The 22,601-nt window shown below is 33.9% G+C and overlaps 1 protein-coding gene across 2 annotated transcripts in view; it reads left to right on the plus strand.

The window, feature by feature from the left end:
• Positions 1–22,601, plus strand: part of NCAM2 (neural cell adhesion molecule 2) — a 249,976-nt gene that overhangs the window by 126,202 nt on the left and 101,173 nt on the right. For both annotated transcript variants that reach the window (XM_079305097.1, XM_079305098.1), the window contains exons 2-7: positions 5,953–6,027; positions 6,987–7,193; positions 9,423–9,566; positions 11,757–11,894; positions 16,096–16,213; positions 20,772–20,932. In XM_079305097.1, the coding sequence (XP_079161223.1) occupies positions 5,953–6,027; positions 6,987–7,193; positions 9,423–9,566; positions 11,757–11,894; positions 16,096–16,213; positions 20,772–20,932 (843 nt within the window). The remainder of the gene's footprint in view (positions 1–5,952; positions 6,028–6,986; positions 7,194–9,422; positions 9,567–11,756; positions 11,895–16,095; positions 16,214–20,771; positions 20,933–22,601) is intronic.

A 22,601-nucleotide genomic window follows, 5' to 3' on the forward strand; every position in this document is an offset into this window, starting at 1 on the left:
TACTGTCATATCACAGAAAAGTTATGATTTATGATTTATTAGTAGTCAGCTCACTGGAAAATTGAAAATAACCCAACTCTTTAAGGTTTACATTTTTGTTTATTGTCTTTGCAGATGCAGTTTGTATTTTAACTGTTTTTACTAAACTTGCAGACAAGCACTCAAGGCCATTGAATGGAAGAAGGATATTATTAGGCCATTTAATATACCTCTATTCATATGAAAAAAAATCTAGGACTACATGGTTTACAGATTATTAGGATATTAGGAAGGGATTAATATTAACTTTTGTGTAGTTTATCAAACTGCTGAAAATGGAAAAAAAAACCCTAAAAAGTACATTTAAATAAGAAAACATTAAATGAATTGCATTTGAATAGTCCTTTTGGATTAATTTTTCACTAAGGGTTCTCACGCACATAGAAAAAAAGGTTATTCTTTAGCATTCTTTTTGTTTCTAAAGGATTAAAAATGCATTAGGTAGTAGTAACACTGCAAGTTTCACAGACTTTACAAACTCAACAAGGACATCATCTTCTTTTCAGCACATGATGATAGGATTTTTTCCCCATACATAATTCACTAGGATATAAGAGAGATGTCTTAGTATTTGGTAAAATCCCTTTTTTTCCCCCTAAGATTTCATTCACTTTTAAATGATAATAATTTTAATAACTACATCATTATCTATATTGGTCATCTCTTGTGTAGCATTTGACCACTTGCTGTTCCCTCTTCAAAGGTCTAAAGTGTTGGAGTGTTTGCTTATGTGAAGAAAAAACTCGATAGTACCTCAGGTGACTTAAGGTATCTCCAAACAGTTTCCAGTGGGTCATTTCACCTCTCAAGGGCAAACAACTTTTAGCAAACTTTAATTCAGCCTTATTTTATATTGTTTTTTAATGGAGTTCTTCAGGGCAGAGGAATACTGCTCCCAGTTTTTTGATTTGTCATGTAAATGGCTTAAATCAGACTTTTGCTAATGGCAATGTAACTTTATGGCTTGTTTAATGATTTTTTGGATTTGTGTTACTTATTTTGCTGAATTAGTTGAGAAAGTTTAACCTACTCAGATTTTTAAAAAGATCTCAAACACTGACTCTAAAATACATTCCGTTGAACGGTCTGAAATTTCAGAAGTTTGTTGTATATTTACTGATTTATGTTTCCTCATTTCAGCTTAGAGGTCCAAATGGTACTAAAATATATTAAAAAAGAACCCCACCCTGTGTTTTTTCAATGGCATTTTAAAATGTATTTAAATTAAAAATTATTAGAATTTTAAGGGAGAATAAATTTCTTCAAGGATAATGTAATTTTGTTCAAAGCCCATTCACTTTTATCTGGGCATCAGTGCAGTTAAACATAATATTCTTGGAATTCTGCATAATAAAGGGTAGAAAGATTAACTGTGTGTGTTGTTGCTCCGGAATTGAATTTGATACCTATTAAAAACATTCTAATTTCTTCATGCTCAAGAAGAATGAAACCTAGTTTTCTCAGCCTATATTAAGTAGAAGTTAATTCTATTTACTCCTACTTCATTTACTGGAAACAAAACTACATCACCCAAGTAAGCTTGCTCACTAAATGAAGTCAAAGCCAAGGGTGTAGTTTGTCAGAGAACTTAACTAAATAGAATCAGGACTTTCCCAAAGAAAAATTCCTCTCAGCTAAATCTTGCAGCATACTGTTTTTTCTTAGGTGCCAGGGCCAAATCTGCTCTAATGAGTGTCTGCAGCTGAAGCTGCTTTCCTTAGCTCCATGTTGGTCCCCAGTTATGCCTTGCTTTATCTTCAGAGCTGCAACTTTTCCTTTTTACTGCCTTCCCATTAACCTCTGCACTTGAGGTTATTTGCAGTCCAACAGATTTAGAAAGATCCCTCCACAGCTGAGTGATGTCCAATGGTTCAAAAGTAAATTCAAAAAGTTATTCAGATGAATTGTTGCAGCATAAAGCTGTTCAACTATGTTGAACATAGTTTATATTGTGGAAACTAGAACAGAATATAGTATGTTTTATTACTGGTGTCTTTCCAATAGAGACAAAAGGAAGGTTTTTCAAGTTTTATAAGTGATTTTGTGAGACTTTTTTGCTTAAGAAATGGAGTTAGCAAGAAGATGTTGGTAGATTTATTAGTTGAAGCAGAGTTTACTCAGTATTTTTGTCAGTAGTCTTTTTTTTCATTTTTACTCAGTATTTTTTATTAAAATATCATCCCCTTTACCTTTTAATACCATGTATATATTTTATATATATATTTTAAATGTGCATTTAAATAATATACATGTTGAACATATTTTAATATATTGCTAATGGACAGTAGAAGTACATGTATGAGTGATTTTCTGCTACAATTTTTATAACCTTTCACTGTTGGCACCTCACTTCTGTTGCATCAGGTGATCATATCTGCACAGACTATGGCAGATTTGTGATGGTAGTTCTGAAATCTGAAGGGTACTGCTGCTAATGGGACTGAAATCAATTAGTCTACTAAATATTAGTCCTTATGAATGCAGTCTTCTGTCTCCATATTTAACAGTACAAATGGACCTCTCATTACTGTTCTTACTTATCTTCCTTAGTGATTTTTAAACCCATTAAGGAATAATTCAGCAGAATCCTCTTAGTGTATTGCAGCTGATAATAATTCCTTTATAATGACTCTGATCAAAACGGAAAGGATTGGTTGTAACACCTAGTTCTACTAGTGCTCTTTTATTTTTCTCTGAAATTGGACATGTACCAAAGACTGAGGGAAACCCCAAATGAATTCACTTTTTCCCGGAACAGCTGTACTACAGTAGCATTACACATCCCAGACTTCTGCTCTAATAGTTCTTTTAAATCTTGCCTTATTCATTATTTCTTTTTTTTTTTTTTTTTTTTTTTAATAGATAGTTAAGTAATATTCTTAGTAACATGGGAAAGAAATACTTTATCAGATCTATCAAGAAGGTACTATTTATTTTTGGGCTTAGTCTAACATAGGTAGCACCTCTACTAAATTTCTGCAGTATCTCCACTGATCTGCATTTGCCTGTGTATTCAAATAGATTCACAACAACCTGTTGCAAAAAACTCCATTTTTTATTAATCCATTAGGAAGTGTACAGTAATAATTTGAGCTGTGAGTACATTTCTGCCATCTTCATCAGAGCTTATACTATCTGTAGTTCTTGAGAAAGATTTGGAAGTATGGTGAAATTTTCTGAATGTCTTGTCTCTTTGCAATATTTTGCTTTCAGTGAGTAACAAGTGAGTATTCTCCTAGCTTCATACTTGAATATTTCCCTGATTACTAAGAAGCATTGGTTTCTAAAATAATAACTTGGGCAATATTTTTCCTTCTAGGTTGCATGAAGCAATACTTTATTTGCTTCAAGCAGAACTAGGAAAATGGTGAGGCTGGGAGAATAGGACAGATGGTCTTATAGTTTTTCATTTTGTGAATATTAAAGTACCATATCTAAAAATATAGTATTATATCTAAAAAAATATTTCCTTTTGGTTTCAGACTCGTAGCTAGCATGTCTCCACAGAGTCTATATGGTTACACTCATGCTAAGAAATGTCATTGAATTTGAGCCCTTTGCCAAAGCTGTGTTACAGTCTTAAATATCTATTTAATTTATGAAGGAAAAATATTCTCTCACTTTTTCACCTCTCATCATGCCATATCTTATGTTCTACCCAACATATATGACCTAATCTATTGCATTCATATAGTTTGCCATCAGTTATTGGAATTAAGCAATGCAATTATCCTTGAAGCAACACTGCTGGAAAGCTAACTCTATATTTCTGAATCAAATGTACAAGACTGCTCTTTAAAAGAATATGGTGTCAGAAAAATGGGAGCACAGGACCTAAAAAGTGAGTCTGTGACATAAAATAAACATCCAAGCTCTTTGAGTTAACTCATTGTATTAGTATCTTGGTTTCCACCAAAAGTCATAGGTCTTGAGGCTGTAGTAAAGCTTTACCTGACAAATAAATAAAGAATTGAGACTTGGAGTAGCCTCCTGGCTGGTTCATTACTCCTTGATCCTTATTACAACATAAAGGAAAATTTTGTGTTTAGCTTATTTCCTTTCTTAAACAGAAGGTTGGCTTTTGTTTCTGGTACCATGGGTGTAGAGACTATGGATGAAAACACAAGACTGTTCCTCTGCCAGGGCTCTGTGTGTCCTAAAGGAGCCTTCACAGTGCTCCTCACTATTACACTGGAAATGCCACTGATCCCTCCTCTCTAGCACTGGATTCAACATTTTTATAGTCCCCTTCAGTTTCTTTCTGCACTCTAGGCACTCCTGCCACCTTCCTGGTTGTCTTTATGGACTGAGAATTTTTGGATTTTAGAAGAGTGCACACAGATATTTACCTTTGCTTGAGGCAGGATATGTTCTTTGTGGCTTTTTGTGTTTTTTATTCTTATTTGTATTCTTATGGAGACTGTGTATAAGATAAGAATACACTTTAAAAAATAAACCTCAATTGAGATGATCTTCTTAGGAAAAGCATTCACAATTTGGGAGATCTCATTAAGAATATTATGTGCTGTACAGATATTTGATGTTTGATTTTGTTTGTTGGGAATTTTTGTGGCAAATACCCAGTTCTGTTACATTTAGGCTGACAGACTGATAGAGAAGCAATCTTCAGTATTCTTTTTTTGGTGTAGCTTTTGATATGTCTATTGGAACAAGTAATTCACATCTTGTCTAATTCTTGCTTATTTAGACATATTTCATGAAAGTTAATAGCAAGTCTATTTAATTGTGCTTTTAATTGTAATAGTTCTCATGTTAATATTTATGGATAGTACTTTGCTGATAGTTTTTCTGTACTTAGCTTTTCTTGAAATTTTGCTATCAACATAACTGAATAGTTATGGGTTTTAGCAAGTTTTGAAGTTATAATCAATGGGTAAAATTTGTCACATTAAAAAACCAAAAACCTAAATACTTAGAAACCTAAGGAAAATACCTTCCAGCCTCTTTCCCAGACTCCAGATACCACTCTTTCCCATTCCTGGCCTTCACTCCTCATATCCTCACACCCATGGAGGTAACAGTCCCTTCAGTGAGGTGATGGATAATGCAGGAGGCTGGGGCAAGGACATAGTGGTTTCTTTTTGTCATTCCCTCTTTATCACTCTTTTCTTCCACTGCTCCTTCTGCTTAACTCATTTCCTCTGTTCTATTGTGGGTTATCCACAGTCCTTTCAGGATGTGTTGGCCAGAGTCCTCGAGTGTTATCAATTGTGCCATGGAGCACCTCTTGTCACTTTGGCCTTCTTGTCTCTCTCTCACCTCCTAAGAGGTTCTACAAACTCCTCCAGCCCTCTCAGCTGTGTCCTGCAGTGTGTCCATCATGACCCAGCTAGAGCTGCCTGTATCTGTCACAGCACAACCTCTGAACTCCCTCCCCTGCAACCAGCCCTACCAACAAAACCTGGCTTTTTATATCCCACACACTTCAATATTGTGGGAGGGAATGCCAAAAGCCTTGATAAATTCAGGATAATTGCCACCCACTGTTCTTCTCTTGTGCACAAAACTAATAATTTTATCCTAGAAGATGGTGGAGTTGGTCAGGCATGATTTACCCTTGGTCAGTCTGTGTGTTACAAATTACCTTTTTCCATTGAATTTCTAGTTTTATGTATATTTCCATCACGTTTTCTTTTTTCTTTTTTCTTTCCTTCTTAAATTTTTTCCTCAGATTTTGGACAAAAGGCTGTAATTATCATGTAACATCCTTATTTAGATTGTTTTCTGTATCTCTATATGTATTTTAGTTCAAAACATAGCAATGTTTAGTTGAAATTTCATGCTTGTAGAACAGGTTCTATATATAGAATGAACACAATACAAAATCTGACAATATAGTATTTAAATTGAAAAATTCCCAAATGAATTTACAATCTGCTTTATGTTTTTCAGCTTTACTTCAAGTAACAATTTCACTTAGCAAAGTTGAGCTCAGTGTGGGTGAATCCAAGTTCTTCACATGCACAGGTATGTATTAATTTTATTTGTAGACACATAATTTTTGCTAAACTTTGAACTTCTTATGTATTTGTAACTGAAGTAGTTGTTTCACAATATTAAATTAACATATTCACATTGTTATATATTCACAGTGACTTGTGATAACTGTGGCAAATACTAGAACTTCACTGGTTTCATATTTTCAGTCTAGGATCTCTTCATTTCACACACTGAATCCATTTGAATTCTCTCTATCAGTCCAGATAGTTTATATCTATTAGGATGCTTTTGTAGTTAAAATATTGTCACATATTTAAACTAAGGAATTAAATCCTCTCCAACCTAATGAGACAGCCAAGGAGATTTTTTTTCTAGTGAGGCAGTAATCAGTCAGAAGGACAAGAATTTGCATTTGCAGCTGATTGATATGGATCCTTGATGTTGCTGAGTTGAGATCTTCCATTGACAGTGACACATGGCCTGACTACACTGACAGTGCAATTTCCTGATGACTTGACTTGTCAATCCAGTCACTGATGGACAGCCTATTTCTTTCCTATAAGACTTTATACTTTTCTGTGTTTTTTTTCCCCTCTTGAGATGCTTGAGCTGCTGTCTCAATGATTGCACATCTGCATTCAGTTTTGTCCTGCTTGTCTTTCTTGCAACTCGCATAATTTAGCAATCAGCTGACATTATAGAATCACTGAGGTGGAATACACCTCCAAGACCATCAAGTCCAAGTTTTGACTGATCACCACCTTGTCAACTAGAGTATGGCACTGAGTCCCTTGAACACCTCCAGGGTGATTCCACCATCTCCCTAGGTAGCCAGTGCTTGATAACCCTTTCCATTCAGGAAGAAAAAGATATTCCAAATTTCTGCTGAAATTTCTACACTGCATGGACTGTGCATTGTGTAGGCATACGTGTTGCATGATGTCCTTCTAAACACCTAAATCTGGGTTGTTTTTGGTTGTTTGCAGCCATTGGCGAGCCTGAGAACATAGACTGGTACAACCCACAAGGAGAGAAGATTGTCTCAGGGCAGAGGGTGGTTGTCCAGAAGGAAGGCGTGCGGTCCCGCCTCACCATCTACAACGCCAACATAGAGGATGCCGGTATTTACCGCTGCCAAGCCAGCGACGCCAAGGGCCACACCCAAGAGGCCACTGTGGTCCTGGAGATTTATCGTAAGTAAAATGCTACCAGTTTGCAAATGACAATCTGTGTTCTGAAAGCCACTGGCACTGAGGAGGTAAAGCCTCTCAAAATATCATGCTGAGCTTTGAACTTGACCTTCCAAATTATTGCATCTCCCACATTTAGTAAGTAGAGATTATGGCAATGATTTGAATTAAATGAAGGGCCACTTATAAGTTGTAGATTGCTTTTCTCTTGTGTCTTAGAATGCTGTCTTATGAGGGTGCACTGTATGCCTCTCAAAGAAATGAGGAAATAGGAGGAAATAATAGATCAGTATATTTCATATTACAAGTGTATGTACAGTTTAGAAATTACACAATATTACAAATATATGCATAAAAAAGTGCTGGAAGTGAAATATATTATATTTAAAGACTTGAATTTTTACTGAATTGTTAATGTAATCTCTGTCTTTTGCTATTGGCCTTACAAAAGAGTTTTGACATAAAGCTTTGAAGCTTAGTGTGATAAGTAACCAAAATGTATTTCAATTACAAGCAGCTACATGAGGAGTATATTTTAAAAATAAATGCATTCTATTGTAATATGAGATTCTTCGATAGATTTGAGTAGTTTTTTTCTCAGTGTTGAATAACTACATTGCATTGCATTTTTTTAGCTCAATCAAAAACTCCTAAAAGCTGTACATTAAACAAGCACAGTGAATATGTAAGGCAAGGTCTTTGTTGGTAAAAGGATGGGACATATGCCAGCAGTCCTTCAGCTGAGTTGCAATATAATTTCATTGGAGAACAGGTTTTTTAAATGTGAAGGAATTACAATGAGACAGAAAATACAGAGTGGAATGGTAAAGCACTGCTTCTGAGAGGGATGGGTAGCTCGGATAACAAAAGACATACAATTAAAAAAAAAATCTTCTGATGAAACAACCAATAAAAGGGTGGTAGCAGTTTGAAGAAATTACATGATGGCTTGAAGCCTCTCAAATCAAAGGATTTCAAATTTTCAAGAATCCATTTATATGCATAAAACTGCCAGCTATTCCACTAGCAGAGTGCTGAGGAAAGTGGAAGTCTTTAGAAGCATTTGCATATGTTAATTTTAATAATTCTGAACTCAGACAAACTTGAAAAGCAAGAAATATCAAGGTCTGTGGGAACAGACATGTAAAATTTCCTTATTCATACTTCTGATGTAAGAAAAACTTAGAATCATTTATTGGTAGTTTTAGGGCCTGGATCTTGGGACTCTCACATGTCTATGAGAGGTTTTTTTCTGACTTCATACAAAAATCATGAGAGGTGTAACAACAAAACTGTGCTCCCTCTGCTGTGGGAAATGTGTGAATTATTTGAGCCTGTTCTCATATCAAAAAACAAAGGTGAAGCTGCATCTCTGGCTTAAGCTCCCCAAAGCTTGATCTGAGAGATCAAGGTTGGTTTGTTTATTCTGTGTGCAGGAAAATCTTCCATATTTTTTTCTTTTTTTTAAATGCTATTCAACTATATTAGATCTTATATGAGATCATGGATTAATACCATCATGGACTTCTAAAAATACTGAATTTATTCGACACATGTGGAAAATCAAATATCCTTTGGCTATTTGAGCTTGGCAAAATTAAAAGCCTCAGCAGACCTAAACCAATCTTGTTAGTTCCTAAAAATAATAATACAACTTCTTATGACCTATTGGTCATAATACTCCTAATACTTGTCACTGACTTTTTAATATTGTATTTTACTTAACTGCTTTTTTTTTTTTTTCCTGAGTGAGACAAAAGTTCTACTTTACTAGTGAGAATTTTTACATTTTTATGTTTTTTTATGGAAGTTGTGATAGAATAAAAACATGAGGTTTTCATTCAGTAGCAAAGTAATGAAGAATAAAACCCACAGGAGAGTAAATAAACTATCAACATGAATATAAAAACTTTTGAGACTTAGAGTTTAAAAACTGTGTTTTGGAACATTGCAAATAATGAAAATACGTTTATAAAACCCGCAGGATGTATACAAATAAACAAAATTTTGCATAATACAAAAAGTTTGTAAAGTAATTTTTACAGGCAGAGTATAAGTTCAGGAGCATTTGAGTCTTATGTCAGAGAATTGTATTATGGAAATAATTCTGTATTACAATGAGAAGACTTAATAGTGGTATTTATCTTATTTGTGGTTGTATATAATTTTAATTCTAAGTGTAAGACTTATTGTATTCTGTTTTCTTTTTGTTTTTTTGTTTTTCCTTTCCAGAGAAGCTCACTTTCCGGGACATAGTATCTCCACAAGAGTTCAGGCAGGGAGAAGATGCAGAAGTTGTTTGCCGTGTTACGAGCTCCCCTGCTCCCGTTGTCAGCTGGTTGTATCGGAATCAGGAAGTCACAGCTACTGCTGACAGTTAGTATTTTGGTAACTCTTGAAGTTATACATTCCAATTAATATTAAAACATTCTTGTAGAAAACGGATTAATCACATTTTAGTGGGGGACTTTGATTAGCCCATCAGCTTAAACGTAATTTAACCAGGTTCCATGATCTGTAGAGAATCCATATACAATGGTTTCCCCCATGTGTCTTTTTTTCACTTCGGGAATTTTACTTGGTTTAACATGAATATCCAAGCACCCAAAATACCACTGGGAGCTGCCTCACAGGATTTTCCTGGTGTGCCTTGTCTGTAGAAGTTGAACATGTTTAAAACACCCAGAGATTAACTTCGCTGCACACCATACTGTGGTACTGAGCCTACACAGCACTGACTTTGGGATACTTGCCCAGTTGCTCAGAGAATTCCAGGTGGAGAGGCATTTTGCATTATTGTGAGAGTTTGCTTGTATAAGGGTAAATTACCCTCTAAGTTAACAAGTAACTGGGATATAAGTAATCTGCTGAGGCTGGACTGATAAAGCCTGGATTAAGATAAACCTCACCTTCTCCACATGCAAGTTCTAAGTCTCTAGAGAGGCAAATAATTAGGCAAATACAATTTGTTTACTTACCCCTGCAAAAACTTTGAATCATGTTTTTCAGTGCTGTCTCAACAGTCATCTTTGCCGAAACAGGACTTTTTCACATTTTCTGGAAATGGTACTAACATTGCTAATTAACCAGCTTTTCTGACTTTCCATAAGCTTTTCTCTCTGCATGTAATGAAACTCAGGGTAGCAGTATGCATTTAAAATTCTTATTCTTTCAAAATTAATTGTCATTTCTATTTCAAAATGAAAATTAATTGGAGGCTTTATGAAGTCAAGCAAATATGGAACAGTTGTTGGGGAAAAAAAAGCTTTAAAAAGTAGAACTGCCTCAAAGATCATAGATGAGTCTTCTAAAAGCTACTCAAATAAGCCACTTCTGTATCCCCTTAGTGCCAAAATCCTGGGGAAAAGAAAACAAAATACAACAATATTGCGGAAGAAAATTGGACAAAAAGTATATTGAGATTAAGACGGGGAGAACACTCACTGGCATTAGCAAAATAGACTTGACAGAGGGGAAAACTAATTGAATTTATTGCCAGTTAAATAATGTTGAATGGTGAAACACAAAGACAGAATTAAAGCAATATCTCCCCTCTCCGTTTTCCAAGACTCAACTTTACTCTTTCGTTGCTGACTCCTGTACCTTGCCCACCCCAAGGAATGCAGAGAGGTTGGGGAATGGGGCCTGTGGTCAGTCTGTAACTGTTCCAGTGTGGATCCTTTCTCTGGGTTGCTGTTGCTCAGGGAGAATTTGGTGCAGTGTGGATTGCAAAGGGGATATCTGATCCAACAGGCTCCTTCTTGAGGCCAACACATCAACACATAAACCCAACAGACTAGTTCAGAGAGAAGGGAGAGGAAAAATTAAATTAAGGCCCAGTTTACTCCTGCAGTTTATAATTTTGCACATGTAGGGAAGTGTGTGCATGGCTTTCAGAGCCTGATTTTACAGTGTCTTCCAGCTCCTCAAAGTGTCTATTGAATTTCAGTTTATACTGGCCTTTGCAGAAGATAGAGTGCTTTCTTTTTTTGGGTTATGTCTTTGTACCTATTTCTGTGAAGTGTTAGAGGATGGTGAAATATATCATTGACCAAGAGTGAATGAAGAAAAGAACAGGAGGAGGGAAGGAGGGCAAGTAAGCTGAAAATCATTAGAATTGTCTGTACAATGGGCACAAAAACAGCCCAGAGAGGGAAACAGCATTTTGTTGCGTATTTTATTGAAATTCCTTAATTTAGTTTTTGAATCTTATGTTAGTTTTTTTTTTTATTTTTTTTGGGTTTTTTTGGTTTTTTTGTTGTTATTCTGTGTAAATGCTCATGAGTTTCCCACTCATTTTGCAGTAAATTGTAATTTAACTTACAATTGATTACTGCTTGGAGTAAGTAGGAAATTATGGATGGAAAATCCAGGTTGAATTCCAGGAGTTTCAATGGGTTTTGGAAAGAAGAAACCCCGCATCTATCAGCCTACATTTTCCTTTTAAATGTACAAATATTTTGTCAATGAGCATTCAGATTGTACACAGAAAGTACTTAAATATTATTAATTGAAGTTAGTAATCCTCAAGTTGTATGTCACTTGATCTCTTATTTTCCTTTCCAGATCGATTTGCTGTATTAGCAAACAATAATCTCCAAATTCTTAACATCAATAAAAGTGATGAAGGAGTATACAGGTGTGAAGGAAGAGTGGAAGCAAGAGGAGAAATTGACTTTCGGGACATAATTGTTATTGTGAATGGTAAGGAGTAAAGTTGATTAATTGACTTCTTGCTTTATTTGATTGTTATAGCCTATTTTATCAACTTCTAAAAAAACCTTATTAAATTGGCTAATATAATTGCCATGTCTGTTTAGTATTGGTTTCCTATAAATGCAATTGCTTAATATGGAAAAAAAAATCTACTATACTGAGTAAATAGAATTCATTACATTTCATAATATCAGTAAATATAAATATGCAAAGTATGGATCATTATTATTCATAATTTACAGAACAATAATTATTTCAAGACTTGAATTTCAGATTATAGCAGTTCGGTTCAGTCTATTTTTCAGTGTTTTGTCATTTACTCTTAGTTTTTTATAATTATTCACCTTCACTGTGTTAATGTACTTTATGAACTCTCCCAAAAGTCGCAGATACATTTTATTAACAGTCTCAGTTACAGACTTTTTCAAATTTTATTTTTATGAGGAATAAAATATGTAAGGAGTTCCCTGAAAATTTGCATGATACCTTTTATTAGTTTATAATAAATCTCTAAGAAGGAAAATCAATGAATTGAGACAAGATGGAGCCAATGTCTAAAACTCAGGCTTGACCTGTTCATATATTGCCTGGAAAGGACACTGTTCATAAAGGGCATTTTTTATCTCTGCAGTCTGTTTAATGTCAGCTTTTCAGTGAAATTCTTCCACAGTGTCTTAGGTTTGGAGCTTTAAATGCTTTGTCCTTGGCTGGTCCTTCTCAGCAAACCCCAGTTTGCATAGATCATTATGTCAGGTGAATTCACAGCTAGTTTCAGCAGGAAGAGCAAATTCTGGCACAAGTATTTCTTTAGTCTGCGTTGTCAGGCAGCAACATCTGAGGCAGAATTCTCTGGATTGTTGCAGGTGGTATATTCTGGTGCTGCATTACCTCTACTCCTCCTTATGTACAATTCCAGCAGTACATCTGGTTGTATTTAAAATCCCAAATAAGATTTTTCTTCTGCTGCTATTTATGTACAGGGTTATAAATCCACCTTCTGATTACCTTTCACTTCTATCTGGTATTTATATGCAATTATGCTGAGAGTCTGTATTTAACATTAAACATTGGGTTGCAAATCATGGTCTGACTTCACATCATTTATTGGTGAATTATAAAAAGAAATTTGGTCCTTTGTATACGTATTATGACTCTAGGCAAGAATGTTAACACTCATCTCTAAACTTCAGTCTTGGGAGGAGAAGGAGCTGCCAAATAAGTGATTATGACATGGTTGGTCATGTAGAGTGACATCAAATTAAGAGATATTTCCTGCTTCATTTACGGTAATAGATAAGTTTGCCTCCATGAAGTTGAATGGAAAGAACTTGATCCAAAATAGCTTTTAGAGTAATATTAAAATTCAGCAAAAAAGAAAAATTGTAGTGGTTTTGGGTGAAATGGAAAGCCTATAAATGAACTGAATTTAAAAAATAAAAAAATTAAAAACAAAAAAAAAAAGGAAAGAAGGATCAGTCATAGTCTGCCAAAAGCTACATGGCTGTATTTTACTGCATCTCCTTTTTCAAAAGAGAAATAAGAAATAATACTTATTTTGGAGGATGATCTGATGATCTAAACTTGTGATAAAAAGTCATGAAAGTATTTGTATGGAAAAGTTATTCCAATTTAGAGCTTTACTGTTTATTTACTAATCTTGTTATAGCCCCTGTAGAATCTATAGGAATACACAAGATCTATACTAACTGTGTTTCTATAATAAGAATCACAGAGTAAGGTGGATTGGAAGGGACCCATAAGGAGCATCAAGTTCAATGAAAAAATTGTCCTGGTTTCAACTAAACCAGGATATGAGTATGTCAGGTCTCCAAAGCAGGAAAATCTGTAACTAAGGAATTTAGGGGTACTTAATGAAAGCTGGCACAACATGTTAATTGTAATAGTTAGCATTTAATTAAAGTTGGAATCAAATCTGCTCAAAAATAATTAAATCTTGGAGCAAGTTTGATATCAGGGTAATTTCTAATGTATGAAGTCTTTGGACAATTATAATGGGTAAGAAATTGACAGCTGGATTATCTCTTAGAAATCTTATTTTCTGTTTCTTTTCTACTTGCAACACTAAAATTTTTGTAATGTTTCTTTTCTAGTTGTATTTATGGTGAGATCTGAATATCAGGATTTTCTGTGGTTACAAATGGTTAACATAGAAGATAATAAAAGAATTCAAGTCCTCCTGTAAACAAAAAATTCCTTTACTTGTTCTTCTGTCTCTCTTTATCTTTTCCTACCCTTTTTTCTCATTTATAAAAATTATTTTTCCCCTAATGTAATACTTAGATTTATCTTTTAGTCTCTGAGAAGTTCCATAAATTAAATAGTCATCCTGATCTCAATGAAATTAATGGAAAAGAACTGTTTACACAGTTAAATGGCACTGAGCTTTGCCATTCTGCTTTAAGTATGAAATGTGAGAGACTTTCCATTAATTTCTCTTTTCCTCTTTGTAGTTTTACACTGTAGATCCAACTTATAGATACAAGCATAAAAGCAGATTTATTTCTTGAAAAATGATGGGCAAAATAAAATTTTACTTTTGAAAAGAGAAAATAGTATTGCATTCAATTTTTATTGGAGTATCTCTTGGAAGATTGAAGTTCTTAAGTAATGCACTGAAGCAGGTCACAGTCCTGTAATTCTTAGTGGTGAACAGTGAAGAACCTGCTACTTCTAGCAAGGAATTATCTTCTCATATTTCCAGCTATATTTCGAGGTCTAGACATTAGAATGCAAAATAACTAAAATGCATTAAAAGATTTCTAAGTAGCATTGCAGTTTTTTAATTGGAGATGGATAAATTCCTGTTGCACAGCAGAAGGTTTCTGTATGCTGAGTAATGGCCCAAGTGAACTGTGAAACACTCTAAGACACACCATTAAAAAGTGTGAAAAGTACATAACAATACACAATTACTGATCATTGATAATTATGGTATATGATTTTATATTACTTTGCTATGTTTAAGATTCAGAAATGAAATTTTTCTGAAATATTTGGTAGAAAGCCACAACATTAGTTTTTAAGAGTGAGTGAGAAAAATCTGGTGGAGTGCAATGGGACACTAAAAGCAAGTTCACTGGGGTTGCCTGTTTCATCTTTTCATAATGAAGAGTAAAGATAAAAAGGATAACTCAGTCACCCAGTCATCTCACAGGATGTTCTTGCTAGCTGACCTCTCTTTTGTGAATCTCTAATCTTTTCCCTTTCCTCTCTCCTTCTGTGAAACTCCTTATCCTCCACATATCAACTTCCATCCAATCTGCTTGGATTGTTTTTATTTGTATATTTCATCGAATCATAGATTAGTTTGGATTGGTTCAAAAACCATGAAGCTTCAAACCCCTGCTGTGGGCAGGGACACCTGGTAGACCCAGTTGCTCAGTTCTCCATCTAATATGGCCTTGAACATTTCATCTTTGCTTGTTAATTAATGGAAGCAGATGTATAAACAGATTTGTTAAATATCAACCTGTGAGTTCTTCCATCTCAAATATTATTGCAACTTTTTCTGTCAGGTAGAGGTTCTTTGCAAACTGTTATGATTTTATAACAGTTATACAATGTTATTATTTTATTAATATTAATGTTATAAATGTTAATTGTTTTATAGTAACTTTATCCCATCAAGAAAAGAAAGCATTTGTCACTGTTAGAACAAAATTAAATTATTGGAAATACAAGTAAGTTGCATCCATTGGGTTTATCACATTTGCCCTTTGGATGCTGGTGATATACCTGCCCAGGAAGCATGCTGGAGCTCAGTAAAAGGAATTTAATATATATAATCAAGACTCCTGCACACTGATCCCTCTTTTAAAACCACTTTCTAACATCATTGCATAGTTTTATGTCATATGTGTATATTATCTTATATATGTTAGGTGTAATTTCAGTCATCTGAGAATATACCATAAGAAAATCGAAGAACTGCTGAAAAAGACCTTTAAAAATGTACTCTATTAAAATAAAAGTTATAAATGTCCTGATAAAATTAAAAGTCTTGCATTTAAGAAAAGCAAAGAAATACTACTAACAATGATTCACATTGTAACTTGATCCCTAATTGTCACCCTAAATTCCCAAATTAGCAAAGGATCTTGCATTTTAAATTTCTCACACCTAAAATATTTTATTTTTCATTCACTGCACATAATGTTTTATTTTTCAGTTCCCCCTGCAATCATTCTGCTACAGAAATCCTTCAATGCCACTGCAGATCGAGGAGAGGCAATAACTTTGTACTGCAGAGCCACTGGATCCCCTCCACCTGAGATCAGCTGGTACAGGTGGGTTCACTCGAGGGCTCCACATCAGAGAACATTGTTTTAATGTCTCCCCATTTTCTACCACAGTCCATTAAGCTGTGCAACCATAATGTCTCTACTGAATTTTAGAAGAATTTTCTGTTCATTTCTGTTTTAACTGCTAAGACTGGATTAAGCCTTAATGTGTGGATGGACTTAACACAAATTCAATTGCACTCAGGTTGCCAGCAAGTGAGGTAGATGTAAAAAGTAACAAAAATACCATATTGTCATGATTTCTTCATGTGTGAGTGGAGAAGGATTAAGTCCATATCTCAAAAATAGTACAAGAGCAACCTAACAACAGCTTTTGCACATAAATGCACAGATAAACATTTATGCAATAAATAAGTATCCAATACAGGTCAGCAATACTAATAAAAAAAAAAAAAAGGGAATACTTTCCACATTTGCAAAAATTGATTCTGCTCTTAACTCTATTTCAATGAGATTCAGAAAGAGGTACGAATTTAGATGCTTATAGGACTCAGGAGTGTTTCATTGAATAAGTTTCAGTGTAACTTAATGTAAATTTATAAGTACAAAATACTTTGAAAATGGAATTGCTTTTAAATCTCATGTGTGGTTTTTTCATTATATCAATGGCATGAGCATAGTATAGCTATGTCATTTGGGAACACTTACCATATAACATTTATAAAAATTTAAATATCTATTTACTCTGTGTTCTTTCAATTTCAACAAAGGCGTGCATCAATCCTGGGATATAAAGTATCTCAATACCTCATACCAGTGCACATTTCTATTTTAGACCTGAATAATTTGCATCTACTTATATTATTTCAAGTGGATTAAAAGGTCATCCCATTTGCAAAATGGGCATGGAAGTGATTTCTATCAATTCTTCACCTCCTTTGGAACATTTGAACAATGTTAGATTAAATTTCTCTTCCTTTGACTGATGCCTTAATCTTATTATGCCATAGGTCAGTTTGAAGTTGAATTTTTCTTTATGCAATTTGAATCCCAGGAGATGTAAATAAATAGAATGCAAAGTTAATTCCTTAATATCTCTTAGAATTCAAAATTTAGTGAAGAGGAAAAAGAAACCCAACATATGTATAGAAGAACTGATATTAAATTCAAATCATATCCTTTTGTTTGATGTCTTAGAATTTATTTTTTAAATGTCTCTCCTATCTGACCAAAATTCATAAAAGTTGCCTGAAATCTGCTGTTCTGAATGGCTTTGGTGTATGACAACAAGCATTATTATATATATTAAGGAATATTGCACAAATTTCCACCATTTGTGGGTATCTCCATTAACAGTTCTGGGATTTTTTTGATGTTTTATAAATATCCTGGTATGTACACACTTATCTCTGTGTCCACTGCTCAGAGCTCACTGATACCCCTTGGGTTTGGAACCCCATTTGGAGACACATTCTTAAACCATTCATTAAATATCTTTTGTAAAGATTTTCCAGAAGTTTTTCAGGCTTGTGGACAGAATATTGAATCATATATGTGCAAACTTCTGTTCCTCTTTCAGGAACTATCTCATAATGAGGAATATTGGCTGATATGCTTCTCTTCTCTTTTGATTTTTTTCCCCTTTGATTCTATTTTAATTTCATCTGATTAGGATGTAATTTTTTAGAAATTACACTGAGCATAGAAAAATCAGTTCAACATAATTTGTCTTGATTTTGAGAAAAATCTAGAAAGCATTGTCAGTGAGTGCTAGGGAAGTTTATCTAAACTGATTTATCTAATATTAAATGCTTGTCATCCACTGAGAAGCAAATTGGATATGTCGATCAGAATTAATGGAGAATTATTCCCTATTTTGTCTTGTTTAGTGTGGTTTTGATGTTGAAAATAAGTTGATACTAACCTGACTTTTATTGTGTTTCTATTTTAGTAGACAAGTGGAATTATGTCTTGAACTTGATAAAGTTTTAATAGTGATTTTGGAAGGATTATAATTATTGTTCTCAGCAAGTTAAGGGAATTGTGTTCAGTTTTAAGCCTAACCTCAGATTTTATCTATGTGAGTTCAGCCATTTTATTTAATTTGTCTCAGGTTAACTATTTGTAAAATGGACAGGTGTAATAAAGTGACTTAATGGAAGCCTGGTTTCTGAATTCTCTGAATAGCTATGTTTAGCTAATGGCCTCAGAGAGATGGTGTTGGATATTCTAACAGAAGCATTTCCTGGTGTCTCATTGCAAAACATTCTGAAGTATCCTGGAGAGCTGTGGAAAAGTACTGATGAAAAGGGTGGAAATGATTTTTTTACTCCCTTCTGCTGCAGGATTTCCACTTAATTGTGTAAAAAGTATATCCATGCCTGTTAGGGTGGTTCATTGAGACTGAAGACTTGTGTTATTCACATTTCTATGTTCTTCTGTCTTTGTTGCCTTTTAAAATCGGCTCTCACACCAGTTATTTGCTCATTCAGTCTACTGAAGTTTCTTTATCAAGGCCTGCAGAATCTGGATCTATGTTTTCAAAGGTAGTCTTACAGTCCACTGGTATTTTAGTCAATTAAAAAGTAAATTATCTTGATTTTACTACCTTTGTTTCTTTTTTGGTTTGCAACAAACTCATTTTAACAGATCAACTTCAGATAGGCCATGAAAAATACCTGCATTTTTGAAATCAAGTGACACTACTATTAAAGGGACTCATATCTTTGTGTGTTGACTGTAAAATGCTGGACAAAACAATATTCTTAAGCTTTTAACTCTTTAAGGGAGTAGATAATGTGGTGACGCTTAGCTTTTTACGTTGATCATTTTTATTACCAGGTGCTAATGATATTTAGATTTGATCAATTTAAAATGGATTCATCTGAACTTATGTGGCAACTCTTTTCAAAAAATCTTCTAGTGCACTTGAGAACATTAGTCACTTTGAGATACCTTGTTAAGAATAATGCTGCTCTATTTAATATATGTATATATTTTGTTGATATTTTGTGGGCTAAGAGAATCTAATTAATTCTCAATTGAACTGGTATCTCTGTTGAAGCTGATATTCCATTACTGTAAAGCATAACCTTCAGAGAGGCAATACACTAATGGAATTAAATTAACCAGGACTGAAAGATAAAGATTCTAATGTAACAAAAGGTCATGAACTGGAAATCTTTACTCGTGTGAATAGTGCTACTGAAAACATTGTTTATAGCTGAGGAGATAATTTACACTGCTGTGGTTTAGCTGGATCAATTTCCTGGTCTTTGCTGACAGGACTTAGAATTATCTCACAAAAGAAATAATCCACTTTAAGTATATTATTCATGTTTTCATGTTATCCAATATGAGCATCAATATGAATCTCTGTGTTCACTAGAGGGTCAGGGAAATGCTCATAATCTCATTTCTGCTGAGAAACTGCTATAGATATCAATGGTTGTGAAAACAGGTACCTGGAAATTACTTCTAACTTTGGATATAGATTTTTATCTCCTAAAATAAATCATTAGGGGACTTTTAGTTGTTTGGGATTTGTTGTTGTTTAATTATTTCTTATTTTTTAGTGGGTTTGGGTGGCTTTTTCTGTTTGTTCTGGTTTTGGTTTGGTTTTCTGTGAGACTCTGATATGGAAATTTAGACTTTTCCTGTTCTGTAAAACACTTTCTGTGATTTTCTTTGGAAAGGAAATGAGCAAGTACCATAATAATGTCTTGAAGTTGGTAACTAAGTCAATTAGATTTATTTGCAAAAAAGTGTTTCTAAAGTGCAAACTAGTTAGGTATCAGGAGACTCCTACTAACAGTTATGATTCTCCCTAGAAATAAGCAGTATCCTTCCTTTTATAGAAAATATGATTTAGGAAAATATGAAATATATGTAGTTACCATTATATAAGAATAAAATGGAAATCATTGTTGTCCAAATCTTGAAAACAAATTGAATGTCCTAAACTAGGCTTATTGAATGGAATAGAATGAGTAATGTCCTGTTGAAAAAGCAGCTGTGTGTAGGCCAAGGTGCTCCAATGGATCAGTCAAGCCTCAATCAGCCCTCAGAATTGCTTGCAGATTTTATTATTTCTGGACCATCTGGTCACAACTCGTTCTAACATCTGGAGACATGCCTGCTTGCTAAGTTGTGGCTAGCCAACAATAACCGAGAGGAAATAATTTGGATGGGCTCTTGATGTGCCAATAGGCTCTACGTGAATGTAATTTAATTTTTTTATTAGTTGCTACGTTGTTATTGCTGTGAACTTTTAGCAGTTAGACTTGAAAAATGCACTTTTAATAGTTTCTTACATGCAATATATAACAAATTTCCTTATGCCCTTCATGGAGTGTAAGCCATATGTTAGAATCCTCTTCACAACAATTTTTCCAACACTAGGTCAATATTGGACATTATATTGGATATTATAATATTTTTAATCCATATACATATTTTTTAACCTGAAAATTAAATTTTGATTCTTGAGGCTGGTGTAACAGCAGTGTCTTCCATCAAAAATTATTTTCAGAGGATTGATGATTCCATAGCACATTTTTGCTGGAATGTAGTGGTTGATTTATACTATGTTTTTTTTTAATAGGAATGGTAAACTTATTGAAGAAAATGAAAAATATGTCCTGAGAGGAAGCAATACACAACTAACAATAAGAGATATAAAAAATATTGATGCGGGTCCGTATATCTGTAATGCTAAAAACAAAGCAGGAAATGACAAAAAACAGACATTCCTTCAAGTTTTTGGTAAGTACTGCATAATATGGCCCATCTTTCCTTTTAAAACATAAACAGTAAGGAAATAGGTCTGAATTCACAATTTTCAGTGAAACAGTATTTCTGCTAGGTGCATACTGATGCAGCAAAATGCTTTCTGTATGATTTTACAACTTCTTTCCTCCCTGTTGTACTTAAATCTTTACATCTGAATTTCATTTTGGTAAGGTTATCTTCAGCATCTGCTTTTCTGCTATTCACATGCTGTACAATGGAATGTTAAATAGTTAATTCACTCTGATTTTAATTTAAAAGTTGACTGCTTGCAAGAAAACCGAGAGGAGGAATGGGGGAATTATGAAAGGGAGAAAAACAGGTTATTTAGACTTCTAAGTAATGAGGGTTTTTAGTAAGGCAATGTCATGCAGAGATCTTCCTGGGGTTGTTTTTTTTTTTCTAATTTTTATTTATTCACTTCTATTTTTTAAGTGCTCGATTGCAGATTAGTCACAAAAATATTGTGTGCCTTGAGCATCAAAGGATAAAAGAAATAATCTCAAAACTCTTATTTCTCTTTCTATACTCCACCACCCCAACTGTGTTAATGATTGCCTCCTTTACATAGAACTGATAATTTATTTGAAGTTTTGTTGATATATAACTCAGTGAGAGTGGGTATTTCTCAGAATGTAGAAAACATCCCTCAGAACCACTGTGCAAGAAAAAAAGGCTGTAACTTACTTATAAAAAACCTACCAAAAAAATGAATGTGTTTGGGTGTTTTACATTAACAATAGCTTGTATTATGGAGGAAGATAATTTCTGTTTGAACAGTTAAATGCCCTACTTAGTATGGAGGAAATTAAATTCCCGGTTTAAAAAAAATTAAAATTTAAATATTTAACATTTAATATTAATTCCCAACTAAAGCTAATAATAATTTATAAGAGTGAGAGAGTTCTAACGGGAGAGACTAATCTAGTAATTTATGTTGAAGAGGGTAAATGTTGGATTGTATAATGCTGGCATTTGGGATCTGGGAGCCTGGGGCTGAAACCATGATGTCAGAGGAACATCCCACTGCCTCCTGCTTGAGAAACTCTGTATGCTGTGTTGTCTCCAGCTCTGTACTCCAGGAGGATTGCCTAACTATTGGGCTGTTGTTCTGAGGTATTCTCAATTTCTTTTCAAAGGAAAGAAGATGAAATAAAATCTTAAATTTTATCCCAGCCTCAAGAAGTGCAGTTGGTTTGGAAAACTGAAATATTTCATTCAACTGTATTTCCAAACTTTTAAAATAAATATATAAGTTGAAGGAATAGAAAGTACTTTCTAGTTTTGATATGAATTTAGGAAAGTTTCAGTCAGAAATAACTGTGTGTGTTATTCAAGTAATTTTAAGCCTGGAATTTAAGTGGTTTTTGCCTAGAGGAAGTAAAATTTTTAATGAAAAGGATGGGGAAAAGGAGACACCAGACTAAGATTGTATGTATTTTTTCACCTTTTAGCAATTGCTTTCCTGGCGACTCCATGGAAAGCTAAATCCTAATGTTTTAATGGATACAATGAGTTGGTTAAATCCATTATGAACCTACACATCCTTAATGTTTCCATGATATCCTAAACTCCTCAATTTCTTATGTCTTTTCTTTCTTGCATGGAAAATAATTTCTTATGTTTATGTTTCCAGAGAACTCTC

Source organism: Erithacus rubecula (assembly GCF_903797595.1).
Source record: "Erithacus rubecula genome assembly, chromosome: 1".
NCBI classification, from domain to species: domain Eukaryota; kingdom Metazoa; phylum Chordata; class Aves; order Passeriformes; family Muscicapidae; genus Erithacus; species Erithacus rubecula.